Below are 22,340 nucleotides of genomic sequence, written 5' to 3'. Positions count from 1 at the left end.
ATGTAGGGTTTCTATTCTACTTAGCTTAGATCTGATGCGGTCATTGTGGAATTGTTTAGTTCTGTCTATTACTTGCTGCTTATGCTATTTGGCACACAAATAGTCAGTGCTGCGTTGCAGCTTCACCAGGTTGACATTTCATTTTTCGGTATGCCTGATGTTGCTCCTGACATGCTCTCCTGCACACTTCATTGAACCAGGCTTGATCCCCTGGCTTGGTGGTAATGGTAGAGTGGGAGATATGCCGGCCCTTGAGATTGGAGATTGTGGTTGAATACAATTCTGCTGCTGATGGCCCACAGCGCCTCATGGATGCCCAGTCTTGAGTTGCTAGATCTGTTCGAAGTCTATCCCATTTAGCATGGTGGTAGTGCCACACAACACGATGGAGGGTATCCTCAATGTCTCCACAAGGACTGTGTGGTGGTCACTTCTACCAATGCTATCACATATCATGGACAGTGTGAGGTGTCAGCTCGTGATTTGTTTGGGGTGGGGGGGGGGAGGGAGTTGGGAGTTTGAGGAGTTGCAGGCAGAGCTGATGCCAGAAGAGAGGTGGTAACTTACCCTTGCAGCTCAGTGGAGTCGTTGTCTTCTGGCTATGGTCATCCTGGTCTTGCTGCCTACACTGACAGCCGCTGCCACTACCTCCCAGGCACTATTGCTGGCACTTCGATCCCCTTGAGAGAACAGGATGCCCAGCCTCTCAAATGTCAAGAAGTGTGGCCAGGGAGGTATCCTCAAAGCGAGCAGCAGATCTGCGCCCTGCCATGCTTCATGTGTTGACTGGGAATGAGTGGCGAGGGAGTGTTTAAAAGCACCTTCCCCTTGTTAGCGGCGAGACGCTGAGGCGCAAGTCTGACAAATCAGAGAGCAAGAGGGCTAGTAATGGCGAGAAGCTTGTGGGGGCTCCATTTTCGGCACTGAGTGCAGTTAAATATGGGCCGTGGTCTCGCCAACGTGGCCATCACAAATCATCCCGCCAATTGCGCCCAAAATAACCCAGAAATGTTTCCGTTAAATTGCATCCTATATAGCAAAAAATCATTTTGATCAATTATGCAGTTGGGGTGTGATTTTAAAACTGGATGTTATGGTGTCTTACTGTAAATGATCCATTCCAGATCTAGGTAGTTAGTCCAGATATGATTGCAGTCAAAGTTTATATTGATAATGGCACCTCCCTGGTTTCAAAATCATCCTTAAAACCTTTCTCTCCCACTCCCCATTTGCCCTCCCAGCTTTTTCCATTTTACACCCCCATATATCATAGACATTTATTCCTTGCAGTTTGCATTTGTAGGATTTTTTTGTTCTGACATTGCTTTTTCTTTCCTCTATGCCTCTTGAGAATATACCCATTCCTTGACCAATGGGATGTAACAAATGGCTGCTGGCCCATATTTATGCAGCCTTTAATCTGCTTTTGTGATTATGGCAATGAATTTGCTTCTCTTGGCGCCCATCACCCCACTGCTGTTAGATGTCTGTAATGGTCAAAAATCGGAAAAATAAAGAAGGCCGTGGAACCAAGATGGGAAAATTGAGTTAAGATATAAATCAGCCATGCTCCAATTGATTGGGGAAGATGGTGCGTTGGTATTGTCACTGCACTAGTAATCCCGAGGCTCAGGTTCAAATCCCACCACGACAAATGGTGGAATTTAAATTAAATTAATAAATCCAGAATTAAAAGCTAGCCTCGGTAATGATGACCATGACGATTCTCATTGATTGTTATAATCCGCCATCCTTACCTGGTCTGGCCTACATGTGACTCCAGACCCACTACAATATGGTTGACTCTTGACTGTCCTCTAAAATGGCTGAGCTGGCCAATCTGTTAAAGGGCAATTAAGGCAACAAATGCTGGCCTTGCCAATGATGCCCACTCCCCATGAAAAGAACAGGCTCAAAGGGCTGAATGGCCTTCTCTTCCTATGTCCTGTTTCCCCCCTGAAAGTGAACAACTGTAGCACTGTTTTTTAAAAAGAAACATTATCCTGTGAAATAGCAAACGCTCTAGAAAATATATTGTAGCTTTGTTTGTGTTCATTTTTGTTGAATGCGATTCACACTGTATTGGAGAGTGACCATCATTTCACCTGCAGGATGTCAGTCGATCAAAACAGAAGAGACATCAGACAGATTTTGGGAGATGTGCAGAGTCCTGGTGGAATAGCTGTGGACTGGATTTACAGCCACATTTACTGGACTGATTCTGGAGCCAAGACTTTATCTCTTGCCACTCTGGATGGATTGAAAAGAAAGACACTGTTCAGTAAGAATCTAATGGAACCTGCAGCTATAGCAGTCGACCCAGAATCAAGGTATGTCTAATGCCTTCCTACCAGCAGCACGTCCGGTCTCATAACAATCCATTTTCTACTTGGTTGCTCAAAGTTCAGATTGAGTAGGAACCAAGCAGTTAGTTATTCCAAGTAAATGTTTAATTCAAAGTCCCACCAGCTTTGCACAGTTACTAAAAGTTGTATTAGCTCACAAAGAAACTCCGATTTCAGTTTGATAGTTCAACTCAGCCGACCGGTGAACTGACTCTGCTGAAGCTTGGGTGTAATCTTTGGGAGTCTTATTCTTTATACAGGGTCTACTTAACCTAAATTAAATGATTTGTTTGGATTGAAAGATTAAATAAATCTTCTGGGAAGAGACCCTGATTTATTTCAGTGGCAGGCATTGGCGTTCTGTGGAACTAGTGGGGGGCACGATAGCACAGTGGTTGCTTCACAACTCCAGGATCCCAGGTTCGATTCCCGGCTTGGGTCACTGTCTGTGCGGAGTTTGCACTTTCTCCCTGTGTCTGCGTGGGTTTCCTCCGGGTGCTCCGGTTTCCTCCTACAGTCCAAAGATGTGCAGGTTTGGTGGATTGGCCATGCTAAATTGTCCCTTAGTATCCAAAACGATTGGGTGGGGTTGCTGGGTTACAGGTATATGGTGGAGGTGTGGGCTCAGATGGGGTGCTCTTTCCGGGGGCCGGTGCAGACTAGATGGGCCAAATGGCCTCCATCTACACTGTAAATTCTATGATTCTAAACACGTAAAGTTACAAACAGCCTCATCTACATCCCGTTAACCATTGATAAAATAAGATAGAAAACCCGAACAACCCCCACTCACCCACAATCAGACATCCCTCAATCCGTACAAAATAGAATTATTTCAACCCCACCCCATTTCTTTGGATGAATGCCTCCGCTTCCTCTAGAGTCTCGAAGTAGTGATCTTTATTCTCGTAGGTCACCCCACACCAAACAAACTTTATTACGATACAGTGCTGCCTTGGCCTTGTTAAAAGCTGCACGCCTCGTGGCCAGCTCCGCTCCAGCGTCCTGGTATATTCTCACCTCGTAGCCTTCCCATTTGCTACTCCGATGTTCCTTTGCCCACCGTAAGATTCTTTCTTTATCCTGATGGCTGTTGAACTGCACGATAATCACATGAGGTGGCTCACCAGCACGAGGCTTCTGCCTCAACGACCTGTGGGCTCGATCCAGCTCAGGGGTTGTCATTTCCCCCTCCCAACCATCCTCCAGAGCAACTGCCATAAACCTTGTTGGGTTCGGGCCCTCCAGCCCTTCCGGCAACCCGACAACCCTCAGATTTACCTTCTTGAGTGGTTTTCGAGGCCGCCGACCTTAGCCTTCAAGCTCTTATTGTCGGCCAACACCGTTGCCATTTCCACCTCCAGAGATGCGATCAGGTTGCTCGGCCTCAACAGAGCAACCGCTACCTCCTGCAGCTCCCACCCTGTGGCTTCACCGCCACGTCCACCTTAGCCAGGGTCCCTCGGATCGAGGAAATCGCCGCCTCACTCGTCTTCTCAGTGGTCTCCTGAGACCAACAACACAGTTTCTGCAATTCCACAGCCAAAGTGGGGGCAGTAAGTTGGCATAATGGTTAGCACTGTAGCATCACAGCACCAGGGTCCCAGGTTTGATTCCCGCTTGGGTCACTGTTTGTGCGGAGTCTGCACGTTCTCCCCGTGTCTGCGTGAGTTTCCTCCGGGTGCTCCGGTTTCCTCCCACAGTCCAAAGATGTGCAGGTTAGGTGGATTGGCCATGCTAAATTGCCCTTAGGTTAGATGGGGTTGCTAGGTTACGGGGATATGGTGGAGGTGTGGGCTTAAGTAGGGTGCTCATTCCAAGAGCCGGTGCAGACTCGAGGGGCTGAATAGCCTCCTTCTGCACTGTAAATTCTATGAAAATTCCAACGGTTAGGGGTGTGGCCCCTGGCACTGTAATCGCCTCTGCCATTTTTCTTTCCTTCATTGCACTCGAAGCCTCCACTTTCAAAGCTGTTTCCCTCTTCTTTTGTTGTCTAGTTCAGCAATGATTGCACATTTCCTTTCTGTGGGGCACTGAAACCATCGAGTTAAAATGTTTTGGGTACGAGTTCCATTGCCAGTTAGGTGAAAAAAGTCAAAAACGCGGTCTCCAGCGGGAGCTCCCACACGTGCAATCGCTCCATTACATGCCACACCGAAACTTCTCATGCACAATCTATTTCAATGCCAGAACTACCCCAAGGTGGATACAAAACTGGCTAGGTCATAGAAGGCAGAGAGTAGCAATGGAAGGATGCTTTTCTAATTGGAGGGCTGTGACCAGTGGTGTTCCACAGGGATCAGTGCTGGGACCTTTGCTGTTTGTAATATATATAAATGATTTGGAGGAAAATGTAACTGGTCTGATTAGTAAGTTTGCAGACGACACAAAGGTTGGTGGAATTGCGGATAGCGATGAGGACTGTCAGAGGATACAGCAGGATTTAGATTGTTTGGAGACTTGGGTGGAGAGATGGCAGATGGAGTTTAATCCGGACAAATGTGAGGTAATGCATTTTGGAAGGTCTAATGCAGGTAGGGAATATACAGTGAATGGTAGAACCCTCAAGAGTATTGAAAGTCAAAGAGATCTAGGAGTACAGGTCCACAGGTCACTGAAAGGGGCAACACAGGTGGAGAAGGTAGTCAAGAAGGCATATGGCATGCTTGCCTTCATTGGCCGGGGCATTGAGTATAAGAATTGGCAAGTCATGTTGCAGCTGTATAGAACCTTAGTTAGGCCACACTTGGAGTATAGTGTTCAATTCTGGTCGCCACACTACCTGAAGGATGTGGAGGCTTTAGAGAGGGTGCAGAAGAGATTTACCAGAATGTGGCCTGGTATGGAGGGCATTAGCTATGTGGAGCTGTTGAATAAACTTGGTTTGTTCTCACTGGAACGAAGGAGGTTGAGGGGCGACCTGATAGAGGTCTACAAAATTATGAGGGGCATAGACAGAGTGGATAGTCAGAGGCTTTTCCCCGGGGTAGAGGGCTCAATTACTAGGGGGCATAGGTTTAAGGTGAGAAGGGCAAGGTTAAGAGTAGATGTACGAGGCAAGTTTTTTACGCCGAGGGTAGTGGGTGCCTGGAACTCGCTACCGGAGGAGGTTGTGGAAGCAGGGACGATAGTGACATTTAAGGGGCATCTTGACAAATACATGAATAGGATGGGAATAGAGGGATACGGACCCAGGAAGTGTAGAAGATTGTAGTTTAGTCGGGCAGCATGGTCGGCACGGGCTTGGAGGGCCGAAGGGTCTGTTCCTGTGTTGTACATTTCTTTGTTCTTTGTTGTTCAATTGGCTGAATGGTCTTTTCTCATTTCCAAATGTAATTTTAAAAAACATTAACATAGACATCCCTACAATGCAGAAGGACGCCATCCGGCCCATTGAGTCTGCGCCAACCCTCCAAAAGAGCACCCCACCTAGGCCCGCTCCCCTGCCGTAATATCGTAACCCCGCCAAACCTTTGGACACACGGGCAATTGATCATGACCAATCAAAGTAACCTGCACATCTTTGGACTGCGGGAGGAAACCAGAGCACCCAAAAGGGGGGTGGGGTGGGGGTAGGAAGGTGCAGACTCCACACAACAGTCACCCAAGGCTGAATTAAACCTGGGTCCCTGGTGCTATGAGGCAGCAGTGCTAACCACTGCCCCGCCGTGCCGCCCCCATATATTTCTTGTTCTGTGCACTTTGTTCATGTATTCAGTTACCTGCACTACCAGGATTATTGTTCATGTTATTCTCAACTGATGAGCCCTGAGGCTGTAACACTCATTTTGCTGCCATATCTATCAAAGCCTGAGTCAAGTTCCCTGTCACTAAACAAAGAGACGACCTTTCTCCATGGGTAACTTTAACTGTGGACCCATGAACACATGGATTGCTCTTGCTGCCATGTGGTCCTCAAGGCAGCCAGAGGTCTTGTGTGAACCCAGATGCCGAACGTCTGCATCCCCCTCCCCCAGTTCGATTCCCGGCTTTGGTCACTGTCTGTGCGGAGTCTGCACGTTCTCCCCATGTCTGCGTGGGTTTCCTCTTGGTGCTCCAGTTTTCTCCCACAGTCCCGAAAGACATGCTTGTTTGGTGAATTGGACATTCTGAATTCTCCCTCCGTGCAGCCACGTTAAATTGCCCCTTAATTGGAACAAAAATAATTGGGTAGTCTAAATTAAAATTATTAAATGTATAAACGCTTCACACTCAGCGGACAACAGGATGTTAGGGACTAGTGGAATTGCTGACTGTACAGTTCCTCTTCTCCCATCCACCTTATCTGTTTCCGATCAAAACTGAACCATTGATAATTATAAAATCATACTTATCTTGGAGATTTATAGCTGATAATGGAAGATCAAGTCTTGCACTGAGCTCTGTCTAATAATATAATCTTCTAACTCGTCAGTATGGCTTTCAAGAAGCCAATTGGGCAGCACGGTAGCAAGTGGATAGCACTGTGGCTTCACAGCGCCAGGATCCCAGGTTCGATTCCCGGCTGGGTCACCGAGTCTGCACGTTCTCCCCGTGTCTACGTGGGTTTTCTCCGGGTGCTCCGATTTCCTCCCACAGTCCAAAGACATGCAGGTTAGGTAGATTGGCCATGATAAATTGCCCTTAGTGACCAAAAAGGTTAGGAGGGGTTATTGGGTTACGGGGATAGGGTGGAAGTGAGGGTTTAGTATGATTAGGGGGCTTAACACTGGAACTTCGCAGGGGTGACACGGTGGCTTAGTGGTTAGAACGGCTGCCTCACAGTGCCGAGGACCCAGATTTGATCCCAGCCCTGGACACTGTCATTGTCCATGTGGAGTTTGCACATTCTCCCCGTGTCTGCATGGGCCTCACCCCCACAACACAAATGTGTAGGATAGGCAGATTGGCCAAGCTAAATTGCCCCTTAATTTAAAAGAAAACACTGTACATTTGCCATCAACATATTGTCCCACTCAGCGCGTAACATCACACTGGCCACTGGTGCACATGACTACTGGTTTTCAGAAACAACCAGTCGTGATGACCACGCTGGGAGTGCACAGGCAAGTTTATTCTTATTCTCAGCGCAGTTCGGGGAGATCTTTAAAAATGGCACCCTGATCTCTCTGGCTGGTCCTGCCCCGTCAGAGATTCCACGCAAACCACTTCCCAAGACTCTGAGTGCCAGAAAACTGGAATGAAAGCTCGACTGTGCATCTGTGGAAATGCACACGGTTTTCAGTCTGAAACTGGCACTCTGACAAATTTTGGGAAAATTCCACCCACAGCCTTTTTTTAATTTATTTTTCAATTAAGGGGCAATTTAGCCTGGTCAATTCACCTACTCTGATGTTTATGTGAGTTTTGTCCCCACAACCTGAATATGTGCAGGGTTGTTGAATTGGCCACGCTAAATTGCCTTAAATTGGAAAAAGTGATTTGGGTACTCTAAATTTATTTATTTTTAAAATTCACCTACTCTGCACACCTTTGGGTTATGGGGGTGAGACCTACGCAGACACGGGGACGTCCTGGACGTTCATGTAATCAACATCCACAGGGAATCCTTTACCAATCACATTAGCTACTCCTCAAAAAATGTAAGTATGTTCATCGTTGGTCCTGACGTTTCCTCTGATCAGCTCATATTTTTCCAAAAGCCTCTGGCACCGGCCTCCTTAATTATGCATCAGGGTGTTTTGCGCCATAGTTTATGGTGGGCAAGCCTCATGGTGCGTAGCCTGCCATAATGTCTGGGTGCCATATTGAAAATGCAGCCAACATCACTGACACACCCTATTGAAGAAAGAAGGAGGACCCAGTGAGAACGAAGATGGATCTCCAAGAACATTCTGAGGCTGGAAGATGGGCCTACTCAAGGACACCAAATCTAGAAGATCCACTGCTGTAGTGGTCCAGGGTTGCAGGCAGCCTCCATCCTGAACTCCAGAAACGTCACGGAGAATCCTGTGTGTGGGCTGGGGGAAGGGCCTTCAAAATGGATTTCATACTGGCTCTCCGGGACCCTCAGGGGAACAGGACATTCCTCCTGGCCTCCACGGTGTCTAGCTGCCTCGTTAAATGGACCAATTAATGTTGAATTATGTTGCCAGCCTCGCAAGGCCGAGTGCTGGGAAGCTCGCAGCAATTCCCGCTCGCTACCACACTTAGACGTTTTTCCGGAGAATTGCGCCCATTGATTTACTTGCTTTAAATCCAGTATGTTCTTTCTCTGGATTCATTTTTTGTTTCCCTGAAACTTTTATCCTCTCCTCTATTGAAGATTAATATAAAGTAATATTTACAAAGTCTTCCATTTTCTTATGTTTAATTACGAGTTTACCTGTGTCTGTCCTTAAGCTCACCTTACTCTTGGCTACTCTTGGTCCCTCTCCTTCTCTTAATATGCTAATTAAAAGCTGATTTATTTTCTCCATCAAGTTTTTTTTCTTGTAAGAGCTGCTAAAAGGGAATACTACTTTCTATCCCTTTGCTGTTCTTTCCATCTCTATCATTCATTTGTGTAGACTCTTCCTTGTTGTTTTTAAAGTAAATATTGATACCATTGTCAGCCTGAGAGTTGGATGGGGCGCGGGAGTGATGGAAGAATTACTCAATCACTTAACCTGACCTGCACATCTTTGAACACTAAGGGACAATTTTCTCATTGCTAATCCACCTAACCTACACATCTTTGGACTGTGGGAGGAAAGTAGAGTACCCGGAGAAAACCCACGTAAACATGGAGAGAATGTGCAAACTCCACACAGTTCCCCAAGGTCAAAATTGAACATGGGTCCCTGGTGCTAACCACTGTGCCACCGTGCTGTGTTGACCCAGGTTTATTTTTATTGCGCAAGTGGATGTTCTTTCTGTGTGCGTAGGTCTTGCATTGTTTTTTTTAATAAACAATTTTAATGAGGTATTTTTGGCATTACAAACAGCAACAGTATAAAAAGCAATGTACAGCGAACCCTAGCAGTGACCCTCTTAAGGCGAACTTAAACTTCTGTAGTCCAAGAAAGCTCGCCATGTCAGTTAGCCAGGTCTCCAGCTTTGAGTCCCTCCAAGCTAGCAGTATCCGTCTCCGGGCTACCAGGTAAGCAAAGGCCAGAATATCTGCCTCTTTCTCCCTCCCCCTGGACTCCCAGGTCCTCCGACACCCCAAAAATCGCCACCCCTAGACTCTTGCCACCTGTGCTTTCAATACTCTGGACATGACGTCCGCAAACCCCGGCCAATATCCCTAAGTTTTGGACATGCCCAGAACATGTGGACATGGTTTGCTGGTCCTCCCGCACATTTTACACACCTGTCCTCGACCCGCAAAGAGTCTACTCATCCGGGCCACTGTCACGTGGGCCCGGTGGACCACCTTGAATTGGATCAAGCTGAGCCTGGCGCAAGTCGCGGTCGCGTTGATTATGCTCAAGGCATCCGCCCAAAAGCCATTCTCCATCTCACCACCCAGCTTCTCCTCCCACCTACGCTTTAGCTCCTCGGTCTGAATCTCCTCCGCCCCCATGAGCTCTTTGTAGATGTCCGAGACGCTCCCCTCTCCCGCCCATCCCCTAGACACTACCCTATCCTGGATCCCCCTTAATGGCAGGAGTGGGAAGGATGGAACATACCTGCGCATAAAGTCCCGCACCTGTAAATATCTAAATTTGTTCCCCCTTGCAAACCCAAACTTCTCCTCCAGCGCCTTCAAGCTAGGGAAGCTCCCCTCTAAATAGGGAAGCTCCCCTCTAAAAATAAGTCCCTCATCCTCTCAATTCCCGCCCTTCGCCATACTCGGGAATCCCCCCATCCAAGCTCCCCGGGGCAAACCGGTGATTGTCTCACATTGGGGACCAGACCGATGCTCCCACTGCGCCAGCGTACCTCCTCCACTGACCCCAAATTCGCAGGGCCGCCACCACTACGGGGCTGGTGGAGTACCTCGCCGGCGGGAATGGCAGAGCTGCCATTATCAACGCCCCAGACTGGTGCCCCTACACGAGGCTTCCTCCATATGCTCCCAAACCGACCACGCCCCCCACCACCCACTGCCTTATCATGGCTATGTTAGCTGCCCAGTAATAATTACTAAAATTCGGCAGCGCAAGCCCCCCCCCTCCCCCCGATTCCGCTCGAGCATCACCTTCTTCGCTCGCGGGGACTTACCCGCCCATACAAAGCCCAGGATGATTTTATTAACCCTCTTGGAAAAAGGACCGCGGGATGAAAATTGGGAGACACTGAAATATAAACCGAAATCTCGGCAGGACCGTCTTTTTGACCGTCTGCACTCTCCCAGCTAACGACAGCGGGAACGCATCCCATCTCCGAAACTCACCCCTCATCTGTTCAACCAACCAGGACAAGTTCAACTTGTGCAACCTGCCCCAGTAACGCGCCACTTGTACCCCTAAATACCTGAAACTGTCCCCTACTAACCTGAACGGCAGCTCCCTCAGCTGACCCTCCTGACCCCTCGCCTGGACTACAAACATCTCACTCTGTCATAAGGTCTTGCATTGTTGATACAGAGAAAGATTTCCTCTGGTGAGGGAGTACATAAGAACTAGGAGTGGGAGTAGACAATTCAGCCCCTCAAACCTGCTCCGCCATTCAATACGATCATGGCTGATCTCTTGGCTTCAGCTCCATTTTCCTACCCGTTCTCCATAGCCCTTCAACCCATTGCGAATTAAAAATCTGTCCGACAGCTCCATAAATGTTCTCAATGTCCCAACATCCACCACACTCTGGGGTGGTGAATTCCACAGATTCACAACTCTGAGAGAAGTAATTTCTCCTCATCTCTGTTTTGAATCTGCTCCCCTTATCCTAAAACTAAGACCTCTCATTTTAGAATGCCCCAGAAGAGGAAGCATCCGCTCACGTCTACTTTATCCAGACCTTTTATCATCTTATATACCTCAATTAGATCTCCCCTCATTCTTCATTGGGAACATATAGGCCAATCTCTTTTCATAAGTCAGACCCCTCATCTCTGGAACCTTCTCTGAATTGCCCCCAGAAATAAACTAACATTAGAGCTTGACTATTTAGAGGTAACAGAAGCTTTTTCACACAAAGGTTAGTGGGAATCCGGAACTCTCTCCCAAAATGGTGGCGAGGCAAGATCACGTGGAAACATTTAAAACTGAACTTAATAGATTTTCTTGTTGAGTAAAGGTATTGAGGGACACCGAGGAAAGGTAGATGGATGGAGCTGATGTCCAAATCAGCCATGATCTCGTAGAATGGCAGAAAAGGCTCGGGGTCAGTGACCTACTCCAATGTAACGCTTTTCATTAAATCCTCTAAAGGTTTTGCTGCAGAGTCTTGATCCAGTGACATGCCATAACCAGGAATCCGAGATGAATTCAAAGTTCTCCTTTGTTGCTTTACCATCAATTGCAATTCAGTTCAGAAGAGTCTCTGTGATCTTTGATGTTTTGAGACTGTTTCCCCAGCAGTCTCTCAGTTTAGGAGTGGAAGTGCTTCTGTTTAGTTCAAACGTTTTAGTTCAAATGTTTTGATTTTAAAATAATTGCTGCTTAGTTGTGTGATATCAGCCTCACTTGCAAGACAGACTGCAGATACCTGATTTATTGAATCTTGGCCTTCATCTGTGTTTTAAATTTAACTCCATGTGTGGTCAAACCTATCTGCTGTGGTTGCATTTCACCATATTGAGGTTCTCTCTCTCACAGTTTCTTATACTGGACTGATATAGGAGAGCCACCAAAAATTGAAAAGGCTGGGCTGAATGGAGCTGGCCGAAGAATACTTGTCAACATTGGCATTGAAAAACCGACTGGGATCGCATTGGGTAAGGCTGTCAGCAAACCTGCACTGTGCTTATATAAAGCTCTTCATAAAGAGAGCAAGAACTTGCATTTGCATAGCACCTCTCCTGATCACAGTTTATCAACATTGAAGACCTGTTTGAAATGGAGTGGTTGTTGGAAAGTTGGGGTGTGGCAGCTAATATGTGCACACCTAAGGTCCCACATATAGCTATGAGGTGATGATCAAATAATCTGTCTCAATGATGTTGGTTGAGGCATAGGTAATGATCGCAGTCTTCAGCGTCAAGAAATTTCACTGGTAAAGGCCAACATTTTAGAATAATAAGGGGATCAGGGGTTATGGGGAGAAGACCGGAGAATGGGGATGAGAAACATATCAGCCATGATTGAATGGCGGAGCAGACTCAATTGGCTGAATGGCCTAATTCTGCTCCTATGTCTTATGGTCTTAATGGGAAGAACTCCCCTGCTCTTCAAAATAATACCATGGGATCTTTTACATCCTCCTGAGAGAGCAGATCAAGCCTCAGTTTACTATCTGATCTAAAAGACAAGGAGGCGCGATCTACTGGCCACACGTCCAAAAGGCGATGCGGCGCAACGCGGCTGGTAGATGCTGGGAGATCCCTCTGGGCTGATCACTTTTTGGCAAATCTGCATATTAGAGTGAGACAACTAGTCTCACTCTAATATACACTCCCACTATCTACCCAAGGCGATGGGATCTAATCCTCTCACCTTAGAGACCTCAGGCGAGCGCCGTTGCTGGTCTCCACAAAGGGGGACCAGATGGAACGGCATTCGTGGGGATCGCCCAGGGGATTGGCGGCGTTTGCTCTCTGGGTAGGGTGGCACCCTGGCACTGCTGGTGCTACCCAGGCACATTGGCACAGCCAGCCTGAGAGTGCCATCTAGGTTTGAGCCTGGAACTGCCAAGGTGCTCATGTGGCACATTCAACTGGCAGGGGCACTGCCAAGGTGCCAAGCTGGCATTTTTGCCGCACTGCGGTTCAGGCCCGGGGTAACCTGCGAGGTTGTGGGGGATTGTGGGAGGGTCTAAAGACCCCCTTTTGGTGAGTGGGGCTTTGGAGGTGTTCGGGGTCGCATCGTGGGGTTGAGAGATATGGCGTCCCGATCTTCTGCTGCACTGAGGAGTTCCGGCGAGCAGAGCTCATCAGTGCAGAAATGGGACTGACTATTTGCCAAGGTATGTGCTCAAGACTTTAGAATTGGACTTCGATCATTTACCTTCTGACTCTGGAACTCCACTGAAACACAGCTGAAGTTTGTTGAGCTGTTTCTCAAGAATTTACAGTGTGGTCTTATAAGTCATCAAATCAAAATGTGTCACTTTCTTAAACGATTGAAGAAATTAAGAAATATGTGCCCTTTCTTGGGCTGGATTCTCTGCACCCCGACACTGAAATCGCCTTCGGCGACGGGGCGGAGAATCCAGTTTCACGCATGAAATCGGGCCCGGTGCCGGTTCTGCGATTTTCCGCCCCCCCCAAAAGCAGTATACTCGGGGAATACGCCGTTCCGATTATCCACCACCTGAGGCCATTGCCTGAGGCCTGTCCACTATTCTACGTCCCCGACCGGCCGAATTCCCGTCGGCGTGGACCACCCATGGTCCCACCATCCGTGATACCCGCGTGGCGGCTGTGGACTCAGTCTGGGGCCGCCACAGTCGGGGGAGAGCCGATCGGAGGGCAGGGGGAGGGCCTTATTCGGGACTTGGTTTTTCTTGTGTGAGTGGTCTGGGTCGGGCGAGCGGCCGATCGCGAGCACTATTTCCACGGTCCAGGTCCGCAGTCCGAGTCCGTCATGGAGCACGCTGCGGCTTCTGGAGTCCGTGCGCATGAGCGGCCTCTGACCCGGATGTGCGGGGGTCCGTATCGACAACTGGAGCTGCGAGCTCCTTGACAGCTGCCTGCTAGGCCCCTGCAAAAGCTGTGAATCTGTGGCCTTTTGACGGCAATTTTTCTGCCGTAAAAGGCCACAGTTTTCACGACGGCATGGGGACATAGTCCCGAAAACGGAAAGTCCAGGGTCAAGGGGTTGGAATATTCGGCATTTGCAATATCAGACCATGCGTCACACTGGGTTGATATGGTTTTGGAGAAGGGAATAGTGCAGAGGTGGGGGTGGAGATTGGATGTGGGGCTGTTGGGGGACCGGGGGTTTTGTGATAAGATTTGAAAAGTGATTGATGAATAAGTGCGGTTTAATTGTATGGGTGAGGTCTCACAGGCAGTGGTTTGGGAAGCTTTGAAGGCGGGGGGGGGGGGGTGATATCACTTAAGGCAAAGGTGGCTAAGGAGAAGAGGGTGGAATGGCAAAGGATAATAGATGAGATGTTGGAAGTGGATAGGTATGCAGAGGATGTGGATCCAACACTGTTGGAAAAGAGGAAGGAGTTGCAGGCAAGTTTTGACCAGTTGTCCAAAGGAAGGCAGTGCCAGTTGAGGCGGGTGAGAGGAGTGGTCTATAAGTATGGAGAGAAGGCAACTTCGGAGGAAGGCAGCGGCGAGGGAAGTTGTTCAGGTGCGGGATAGGGCAGGGAAGTTGGTGGTGGCTCCAGATCAGATTAATAGGGTGTTTGAGGAGTTTTACGAGAGATTGTACAGGTCGGAGTCACCTGGGGAGGAGCGGGAGATGCAGGAATTCCTGGATGATTTGGAATACCCACGGTTGGGGAGGGGGACAGGGCCATATTGGAGGGGGCGATAGTGGAGCAGGAGATAAAAGATGCGATTGGGAGGATGCAGTCGAGAAAGGTAGCGGGGCCAGATGGGTTTCCAGTGGAATATTACAAGAAATTAAAAGATACGTTGGCACCACTGATGCAGGGGATGTTTGTGGAGGTGATAGGGAGTGGGTGTTGCCACAGACTTTGGAGCAGGCATCAATCTCCCTGTTGCTCAAGAAGGATAAGGATCCGACGGAATGTGGGTCGTATTGGCCCATATCACTTTTGAATGTGGACGCAAAGGTGTTGGCGAAGGTATAGGAGGGTAGGTTGGAGGAGTGCCTCCCAAAGGTGGTAGGGGAAGATCAGACTGGGTTTGTGAAGGGGAGGCAGCTCTTTTCGAACATTAGGAGGGTATTGAATGTGCTTATGGTGTCGGCGGAGGGGAGGAGACCGAGGTGGTTGTGGCATTGGACGCTGAGAAGGTGTTTGACCGAGTAGAGTGGGGATATTTGATGGCGGTTCTGGAGCGGTTTGAGATAGGGCCACGATTTGTAGATTGGGTAAGTACATGGAGCCGAGGGCGTGTGTCCGCATAAATAACATGAATTTGGGTTACTTTGCTCATCACCGTGGGACCAGGTGGGGTTGTCCTCTGTCCCCCCTGTTGTTCGCGCTTGCGATTGAGCCGTTGGCCATCACGTTGAGGAGTTCAGAGGTGTGGAAAGGGATAGTGTGGAGGGAGGTAGAGCATAGGGTATCTATGTGGACGGCTTGTTGTTGAATGTATTGAAACCGAGTGTGTCGATGGGGGGCATATTGGCGCTGCTTCGAGTGTTTGGGGCTTTTTCGGGGTATAAGCTAAGTTTGATAAAAGTGAATATTTTGTGGTATCCCGGCCAGGGGTTGGGGACTACCATTCCGTAGGGCGGGGATTCAGTTTAGATATTTGCGGGTGCGGGTGGCACGGAATTGGGGGGGGGGCTCCGTAGGTATAACATTACTAGTCTGGTGGGGAGTGTGAAAGTGGGGCTGGCAAGGTGGGATGGTCTCCCTCTGTCACTGGCAGGTCGGGATCTGCCTTCTGTCATGAAGACGGATCCTGTTGGGGTGGAGGTCAGTCGCTCCACCCTGTCCCCTGGTGTGGCGGGGGGATCAGTTGGAGTTTTTAAACACAGGAGAAGGTGAACTTTGAGTTGAGGGGAAGGGTGAAAGGGTTCTACAATTCATGGGCTTTGTTTATTATGCACTTTCAAGAATTGGGTGACATCGAACATCAGATCGGGGGTTTGGGGTGAGGGTGTTGGTTGGGGGTGGGGGCTGTTGGGACTGTGTATGTTGTTGGTAACTATGTATGGGTGGATGGTGGATTCCTGAATCCTGTTTTTGATGTTTGTATTTAAAATGTTGAGGGTTATTTGGGGGTCGGTGGGAGGGAGGAATTGTTGGCCAGGGGATTGACATTGTATTTGTTACCATTTAATGTTTGTTGGTGGGTGCATATTTGGATGAAAATGTGAAAAAGGAGGAAAATAAAAATATTTATGAAAAATAAAATAAAATCTAGCTCATTTGATCTCTATTCTGCAGTTGCAGAGTAGTGTAATACGTTTTGTAACTGACAAGGTTTGGGTCTGGAATTTATGAAATGAAATGAAAATCGCTTATTGTCACAAGTAGGCTTCAAATGAAGTTACTGTGAAAAGCCCCTAGTCGCCACATTCCAGCGCCTGTTCGGGGAGGCTGATACGGGAATTGAACCGTGCTGTTGGCCTGCCTTGGTCTGCTGTCAAAGCCAGCGATTTAGCCCTGTGCTAAACCAGCCCCTTTGCAACTGGGTAAGATTCCAAAAAGAAACTGATGGTCTTGGTATAAACTCTTTGTTCCTTGACAGGAAGGAGAGTTGTTCTCTCCATTATAATGTGTAAAGTTCAGATAGTTATTTAAGGAGATAGTGGAATGGATAGTACACAGACTGGAGGTTATAAATTATTAGCAAGTGAATTCAACACGCTCACATGTTCGGAAGTGAGGTAAACTGTTAAATAGAAGGAGGTGCAAAACACTTAACAGATCAACAGATGCAATAAATTACAAACTAATGAAACTTCTTCCATTGTTGCCTAGGTAATCCTGATATCAACCAGATGATGAGCCTGTTATTAGAATTAACAGATTATCTCTGGCTGAGGTTTCCACAGCTTCTTGCAGCTTTTGGTATAATTGATACTCGTTAGGGGCAATTTGGCTGCATTGATATTTGCCTTTATAATTCTCTTAAACTGCATACTGCTGTGAAAGCAAACCAGTTGATTGCCTTACTATTTTGCATCATACCCATGTTGAACAAGGTGTGTTGGGAGAAGATTAGTCCTATCTACGGGATAGAAGAGACACCAATTTTACTATCAATAAATACTGGATATTTTAGTCAGATCTTGTGAATTTCACAAGCCTGCTCTGTGAGAACTTTACAGAGGGGCTGAATGGTCCACTCCATATTTCTATGACAATCGTTCCATTATAGACTTGTCATTTAGTGACCTCCAGCTGTTTGTAAATGGAGTTACAAAGGCAGCTGCTTAGAATTTTAGTTACTTTTCCAATGATGTGGCCCTTTACCACCAAATCATAGTTTAGTCTGCCCTTCCTCCTTCAAGCAACTCACTTTGCTCTCTTCCTCTCACCTTTACTGCATTCCAACCTCTTTCCTGAGTTTCTAACCAAAACATTCTCCCTCCTTTCCTCTCTTGGCCTCTGCACTGGGCCACATTCCATCTCTATCTAAATGTGCCGTCCCTCTCTCCTGATTTCACTTCCCTCTTGTGTTCCCTTAACGCTACCTCCATAGAAACCCAACAACCCATGTTCATAACCACCCTCCCGAAACAGCCACTTTGTGCAATCTCTCTCGTCCCATGGTCTCTATCACAGATAAGGTGATCACTTCCTTTTATCCCTCACCGGTCGTGCCCCATTTCCTTCTGTGTCCGCATCTGAAATGACCTCTTGCCCAGTCACTTTTAACTGTACTTTCAAACCTGCAACCTACAGGCAATTTAAACCTTTGTTTTATAACATGTTTAAATTATATGTTTGAAATGTGAATGGTAAACAAAATCCAGAAAGTACTGGAGCCATGAATCGGAAAATGAAGGCAGAACAAGGTGCAAATAGTCTGAAATTCAACGCCCAAGCTAAAACGGAATTATACCTGGCAGGCATCAGAACCCTTAAGGGGCATAGAAGAAAATTAAATGGAAATATTTTGTAGTGCTTTAAGTAAGGAGCAATAAAGCAAAGAGTTTTTATCTTAATTTTCAGACTATATTAAGAAACGCCTTTACTGGGCGGACTCTGGCCTCCATGAGCTTTTTTACACTGATCTGAATGGACAACGTCAAAGTAGCGTCTTTCACTCTCAGAAGTACTTGGCAAATCCATTTGGGCTGGCAGTGTTTGAGGTAATTATCACAGTTTTCTGAATCCCAGATTCATTGGCTTGTACTTAATTATCAACATAGAACAGGTTGTGTGAATCATTTAATAGAGAACTATTTCCATTGGGCATTTCAGCAGCACATCCATGGTTACAATGGTAACTGTCTCTTGGAGCTTATCTGATCGTCTTAGGGATATGGAGAGGAATTTTGTTCTCCTGTTTTGTGTCTTCTGCAGGAGCTAACATTACCAGTAGGGAAGATGGTGTTCATGGTTACACCGTTTAGTACTTTGAGTGAGCATCAATTATTGGCTGTGGATAGGGATGCAAACAGGTGAAAAGAACATCAGAGCAGGAGTGGACTATTCAGCCCTTCATCCCAGTCCTCTTACTTGATCAGATTATGGCCGCATTTTGGGTGCCATTGGAGCTCCACAAAATTACCCCATGTAAATTCTCTCCAAATTAAAACATCTCCAGACTAATTATAAAAGGGAATGAGATAGTTGTTTGAAAGGAACGTTGAAAGATATGGGATGCGAATGGGAAAGAAAATTAATGCAGGCTTCATGGATTGTCTCATTGTAACATTGTCCAATTATTTAATTTTCTGAAAACATTCCCAGTTATAATCTTTGTGGCCTGTTTTGTATGGATCCTTCTGCAAATTATGTAGATGTTCACCGTTTTATCTGTTGAGGGTGTGCAGTTGAAACCATTGTTCTCAGACTTTTCCCAGTGTGGAAGTATTAATATTATTCTCAAAATAATGTGCAGACTGGTCTTCCTCATGCGATTTCAGTTTAGATTAACCCAAGTCACCCAGCTTTAAATTCACATTTACTGGTCTTCCTGGTTTAGCTTGACTTCTGTGTGTATATCTGACATGATTAAACATTTTACTCCACAGGACTGTGCCTACTGGTCTGATGTGGAAGGCAAGGCTGTGTATAGTGTCAACAAGTTTACAGGAACCAATGTGAAAGTTCTGGCATCAAATCTCACCAAGCCACGAGGCTTAGTCGTGTTTCACAAACTGATGCAACCAATTGGTATGAGAGGATTTCTTTTAACAGAACAGCTTGTGCATTTTGATTCTCAATTGTTGGTTACTGATTCCATACAAAGTTCATTTAGCATTTTTCCTTGAAAGAGTGAATGAAGCTAACCTTTGAAAAGAGATACTGTGTTATTGACCGCACTGTTGATTTTAAACTAACAATGTTGTACCCATATCCTAGCATACAATCCAAGTATATTGTTTCTTCAAAAACTATAAAAGATTGGGGCAGCACGGTGGTGCAGTGGTTAGTACTGCTGTCTCACGATGCCGAGGTCCCAGGTTTGATCCCGGCTATGGGTCGTTGTCCGTTTGGAGTTTGTACAGTCTCCCAGTGTTTGCGTGGGTTTCGCCCCCACAACCCAAAGATGTGCAGGGTAGGTGGATTGGCCACACTAAATTGCCCCTTAATTGGAAAAATGAATTGGGTACTCTAAATTTAAAAAAGAAAAAAATATATAAAAGATTTATGTTTGAGGTGACTTGCCTGTCCAATACCACAGTACCAGCCTCCCCGAACAGGCGCCGGAATGTGGCGACTCGGGGCTTTTCACAGTAACTTCATTGAAGCCTACTTGTGACAAGCGATTTTCATTTCAGTATCAATACACAAATGCATGTTTCGTTTGTAATCTGAGTTCTGCCACTTCGATGTTGCAAGGAGTGTGCAGATTGTGCAAAGCTTTGGGCAGGTGAAGGAGACACATCCTGAGTGAGTGAGACACATCCAGAGTTGGAATTGGAACTTGGTAATTTGGTGCAGTGAGGTAATCAGGAAAGGTAAGTGGTAAATCTAATTTTGCAGTTTTTCAGTTAAAGGTGCAGTGTGTAGCTTGGTGTCTGATTGGCTGAAGCTGCCCCCACCCTAATTGCTGAGAGGTAGTTATCTGTCAGTCACCTGAAACCTGCTTAGTGGCACAAGGGTGTACATTGTATTCTCCTGTTTGAAGCTTAAGTAGTGTGAGTCACCCTGGTTAGCTTGAGTTCTGTATAAAAGACAGACAGAAAGCGCACTCAGTAAGCTTTGTGCAGGTGAAGGAGACACATCCTGAGTGAGTGAGACACATCCAGAGTGGGAATTGGAACTTGGTAATTTGGTGCGGTGAGGTAATTCGGTGCAGAGTGGGAGAAGGTGCTTTTTCCCTACCATTTTGTTCTCTTTCTTCTGGCCTGTAACTGTTAATCTGCAGGGAGAGAACCAGAGAGCATCCTGAGAAGGTAAGTGATTTTTATTACCTTTTCAAACTGTGTGGAGGGGAAATCTGTAAGTGACATCACAGTAAAACTGTGACCTGATTGGCTGGTTGGGAATCTGCTAAATTTGGGGGGGAAAAAATATTGCAAAAAAAAATCTAATTGATTAACTAGATAGTGGAGTAACTAACCCTGAGGGCAGAGATCAGTATTTAGCATTTAATTTTGCAGTAAAAATCATCTAGCGTCAGGGTCATATAGTTAATTGTAACTCAATCTTAACAATAATTCAAGTGTTTATTTTGAATTAATTAACTAGTGCTTAAATGTCACTCAGCGGGGTGCAGTGCTCCAACTGTGAGATGTGGCAGATCTGTAACGCTTCCAGCGTTCTGGTCGACTACATCTGCAGCAAGTGTAACCAATGGCAGCTCCTCACAGACCACGTGGTTCGGTTGGAGCAGCAATTGGATTCACTTAGGAGCATGCAGGTGGCGGAAAGCGTCATAGATAGGTGTTATAGAGATGTGGTCACACCCAAGGTACAGGCAGAGAGATGGGTGACCACCAGAAGGGGCAGGCAGTCAGTGCAGGAATCCCCTGTGGTTGTTCCCCTCTCGAACAGGTATACCGCTTTGAATTCTGTTGGGGGAATAGCCTATCAGGGGAAAACAGCAGCAGCCAGAGCAGTGGCACCACGGTTGGCTCTGATGTTCAGCAGGGAGGGTCAAAGCGCAGAAGAGCAATAGTCATAGGGGACTCTATAGTCAGGGGCACAGATTTCTGTGGACGGGAAAGAGACTCCAGGATGGTATATTGCCTCCCTGGTGCCAGGGTCCAGGATGTCTCCAAACGGGTAGCAATCATCCTGAAGGGGAGGGCAAACAGGCAGAGGTTGTTGTACATATTGGTACTAACGACATAGGCAGGCAGGGGCATGAGGTCCTGCAGCAGGAGTTCAGGGAGCTAGGCAGAAAGTTAAAAGACAGGACCTCTGGGGTTGTGATCTCGGGATTACTCCCTGTGCCACGTGCCAGTGAGGCTAGAAATAAGAAGATAGAGCAGCTGAACACGTGGCTAAACAGCTGGTGTAGGAGGGAGGGTTTCCGTTATCTGGACCACTGGGAGCTCTTCCGGGGCAGGTGTGACCTGTATAAGGAAGGGTTGCGTCTAAACTGGAGAGGCATAAATATCCTGGCCGCAAGGTTTGCTAATGTCACACGAGAGGGTTTAAACTAGTATGGCAGGGCGGTGGGTACCGGAGCAATAGGTCAGAAGGTGAAAAAATGAGGGAGAACTAGGGAATAGGGCCAGTATGGCTCTGAGGAAGAGCAGACAGGGAGATGTTGCTGAAAACAGCAGGACTGGTGGCTTGAAGTGCATATGTTTTAATGCAAGAAGTATGACCGGTAAGGCAGATGAACTTAGAGCTTGGATTAGTACTTGGAACTATGATGTTGTTGCCATTACAGAGACCTGGTTGAGGGAAGGACCGGATTGGCAGCTAAACGTTCCAGGATTTAGATGTTTCAGGCGGGACAGAGGCGGTTGTAAAAGGCGCCTCCAAATTTTCAAAGTCGCCGCCACCACCGGACTCGTGGTGTACCTAGTCGGCGGGAGCGGCAGCGGTGCTGTCACCAGTGTCCCCAGACTCGTGCCCACACAGGACACCATCTCCAGCCTCTTCCACGCCGCCCCCTCCCCCTCCATTACCCACTTGCGTATCATCGCCACATTGGCAGCCTCGTAATACCCACACAGATTAGGTAACGCTAACCCTCCTCTGTCCCCACTCCGCTCCAGAAACACCCTCGGGGTCTTT

General features: G+C 47.2%; 1 protein-coding gene across 4 annotated transcripts in view; it reads left to right on the top strand.

The window, feature by feature from the left end:
* LOC140395297 (very low-density lipoprotein receptor-like) overlaps positions 1–22,340 on the top strand; it is a 129,307-nt gene that overhangs the window by 68,753 nt on the left and 38,214 nt on the right. For 3 of the 4 annotated variants that reach the window (XM_072482891.1, XM_072482890.1, XM_072482892.1), the window contains exons 6-9: positions 2,112–2,330; positions 12,032–12,150; positions 18,147–18,286; positions 19,175–19,316. In XM_072482891.1, coding sequence (XP_072338992.1) covers positions 2,112–2,330; positions 12,032–12,150; positions 18,147–18,286; positions 19,175–19,316 — 620 coding nt within the window. The remainder of the gene's footprint in view (positions 1–2,111; positions 2,331–12,031; positions 12,151–18,146; positions 18,287–19,174; positions 19,317–22,340) is intronic. The other variant, XM_072482893.1, reaches the window with a different exon arrangement.

This window comes from Scyliorhinus torazame, chromosome 18, assembly GCF_047496885.1.
Source record: "Scyliorhinus torazame isolate Kashiwa2021f chromosome 18, sScyTor2.1, whole genome shotgun sequence".
In the NCBI taxonomy this organism is placed as follows: domain Eukaryota; kingdom Metazoa; phylum Chordata; class Chondrichthyes; order Carcharhiniformes; family Scyliorhinidae; genus Scyliorhinus; species Scyliorhinus torazame.
The sequence above is the reverse complement of the archived record's forward strand: the minus strand, read 5'-3'. Positions and strand labels throughout refer to the sequence as shown.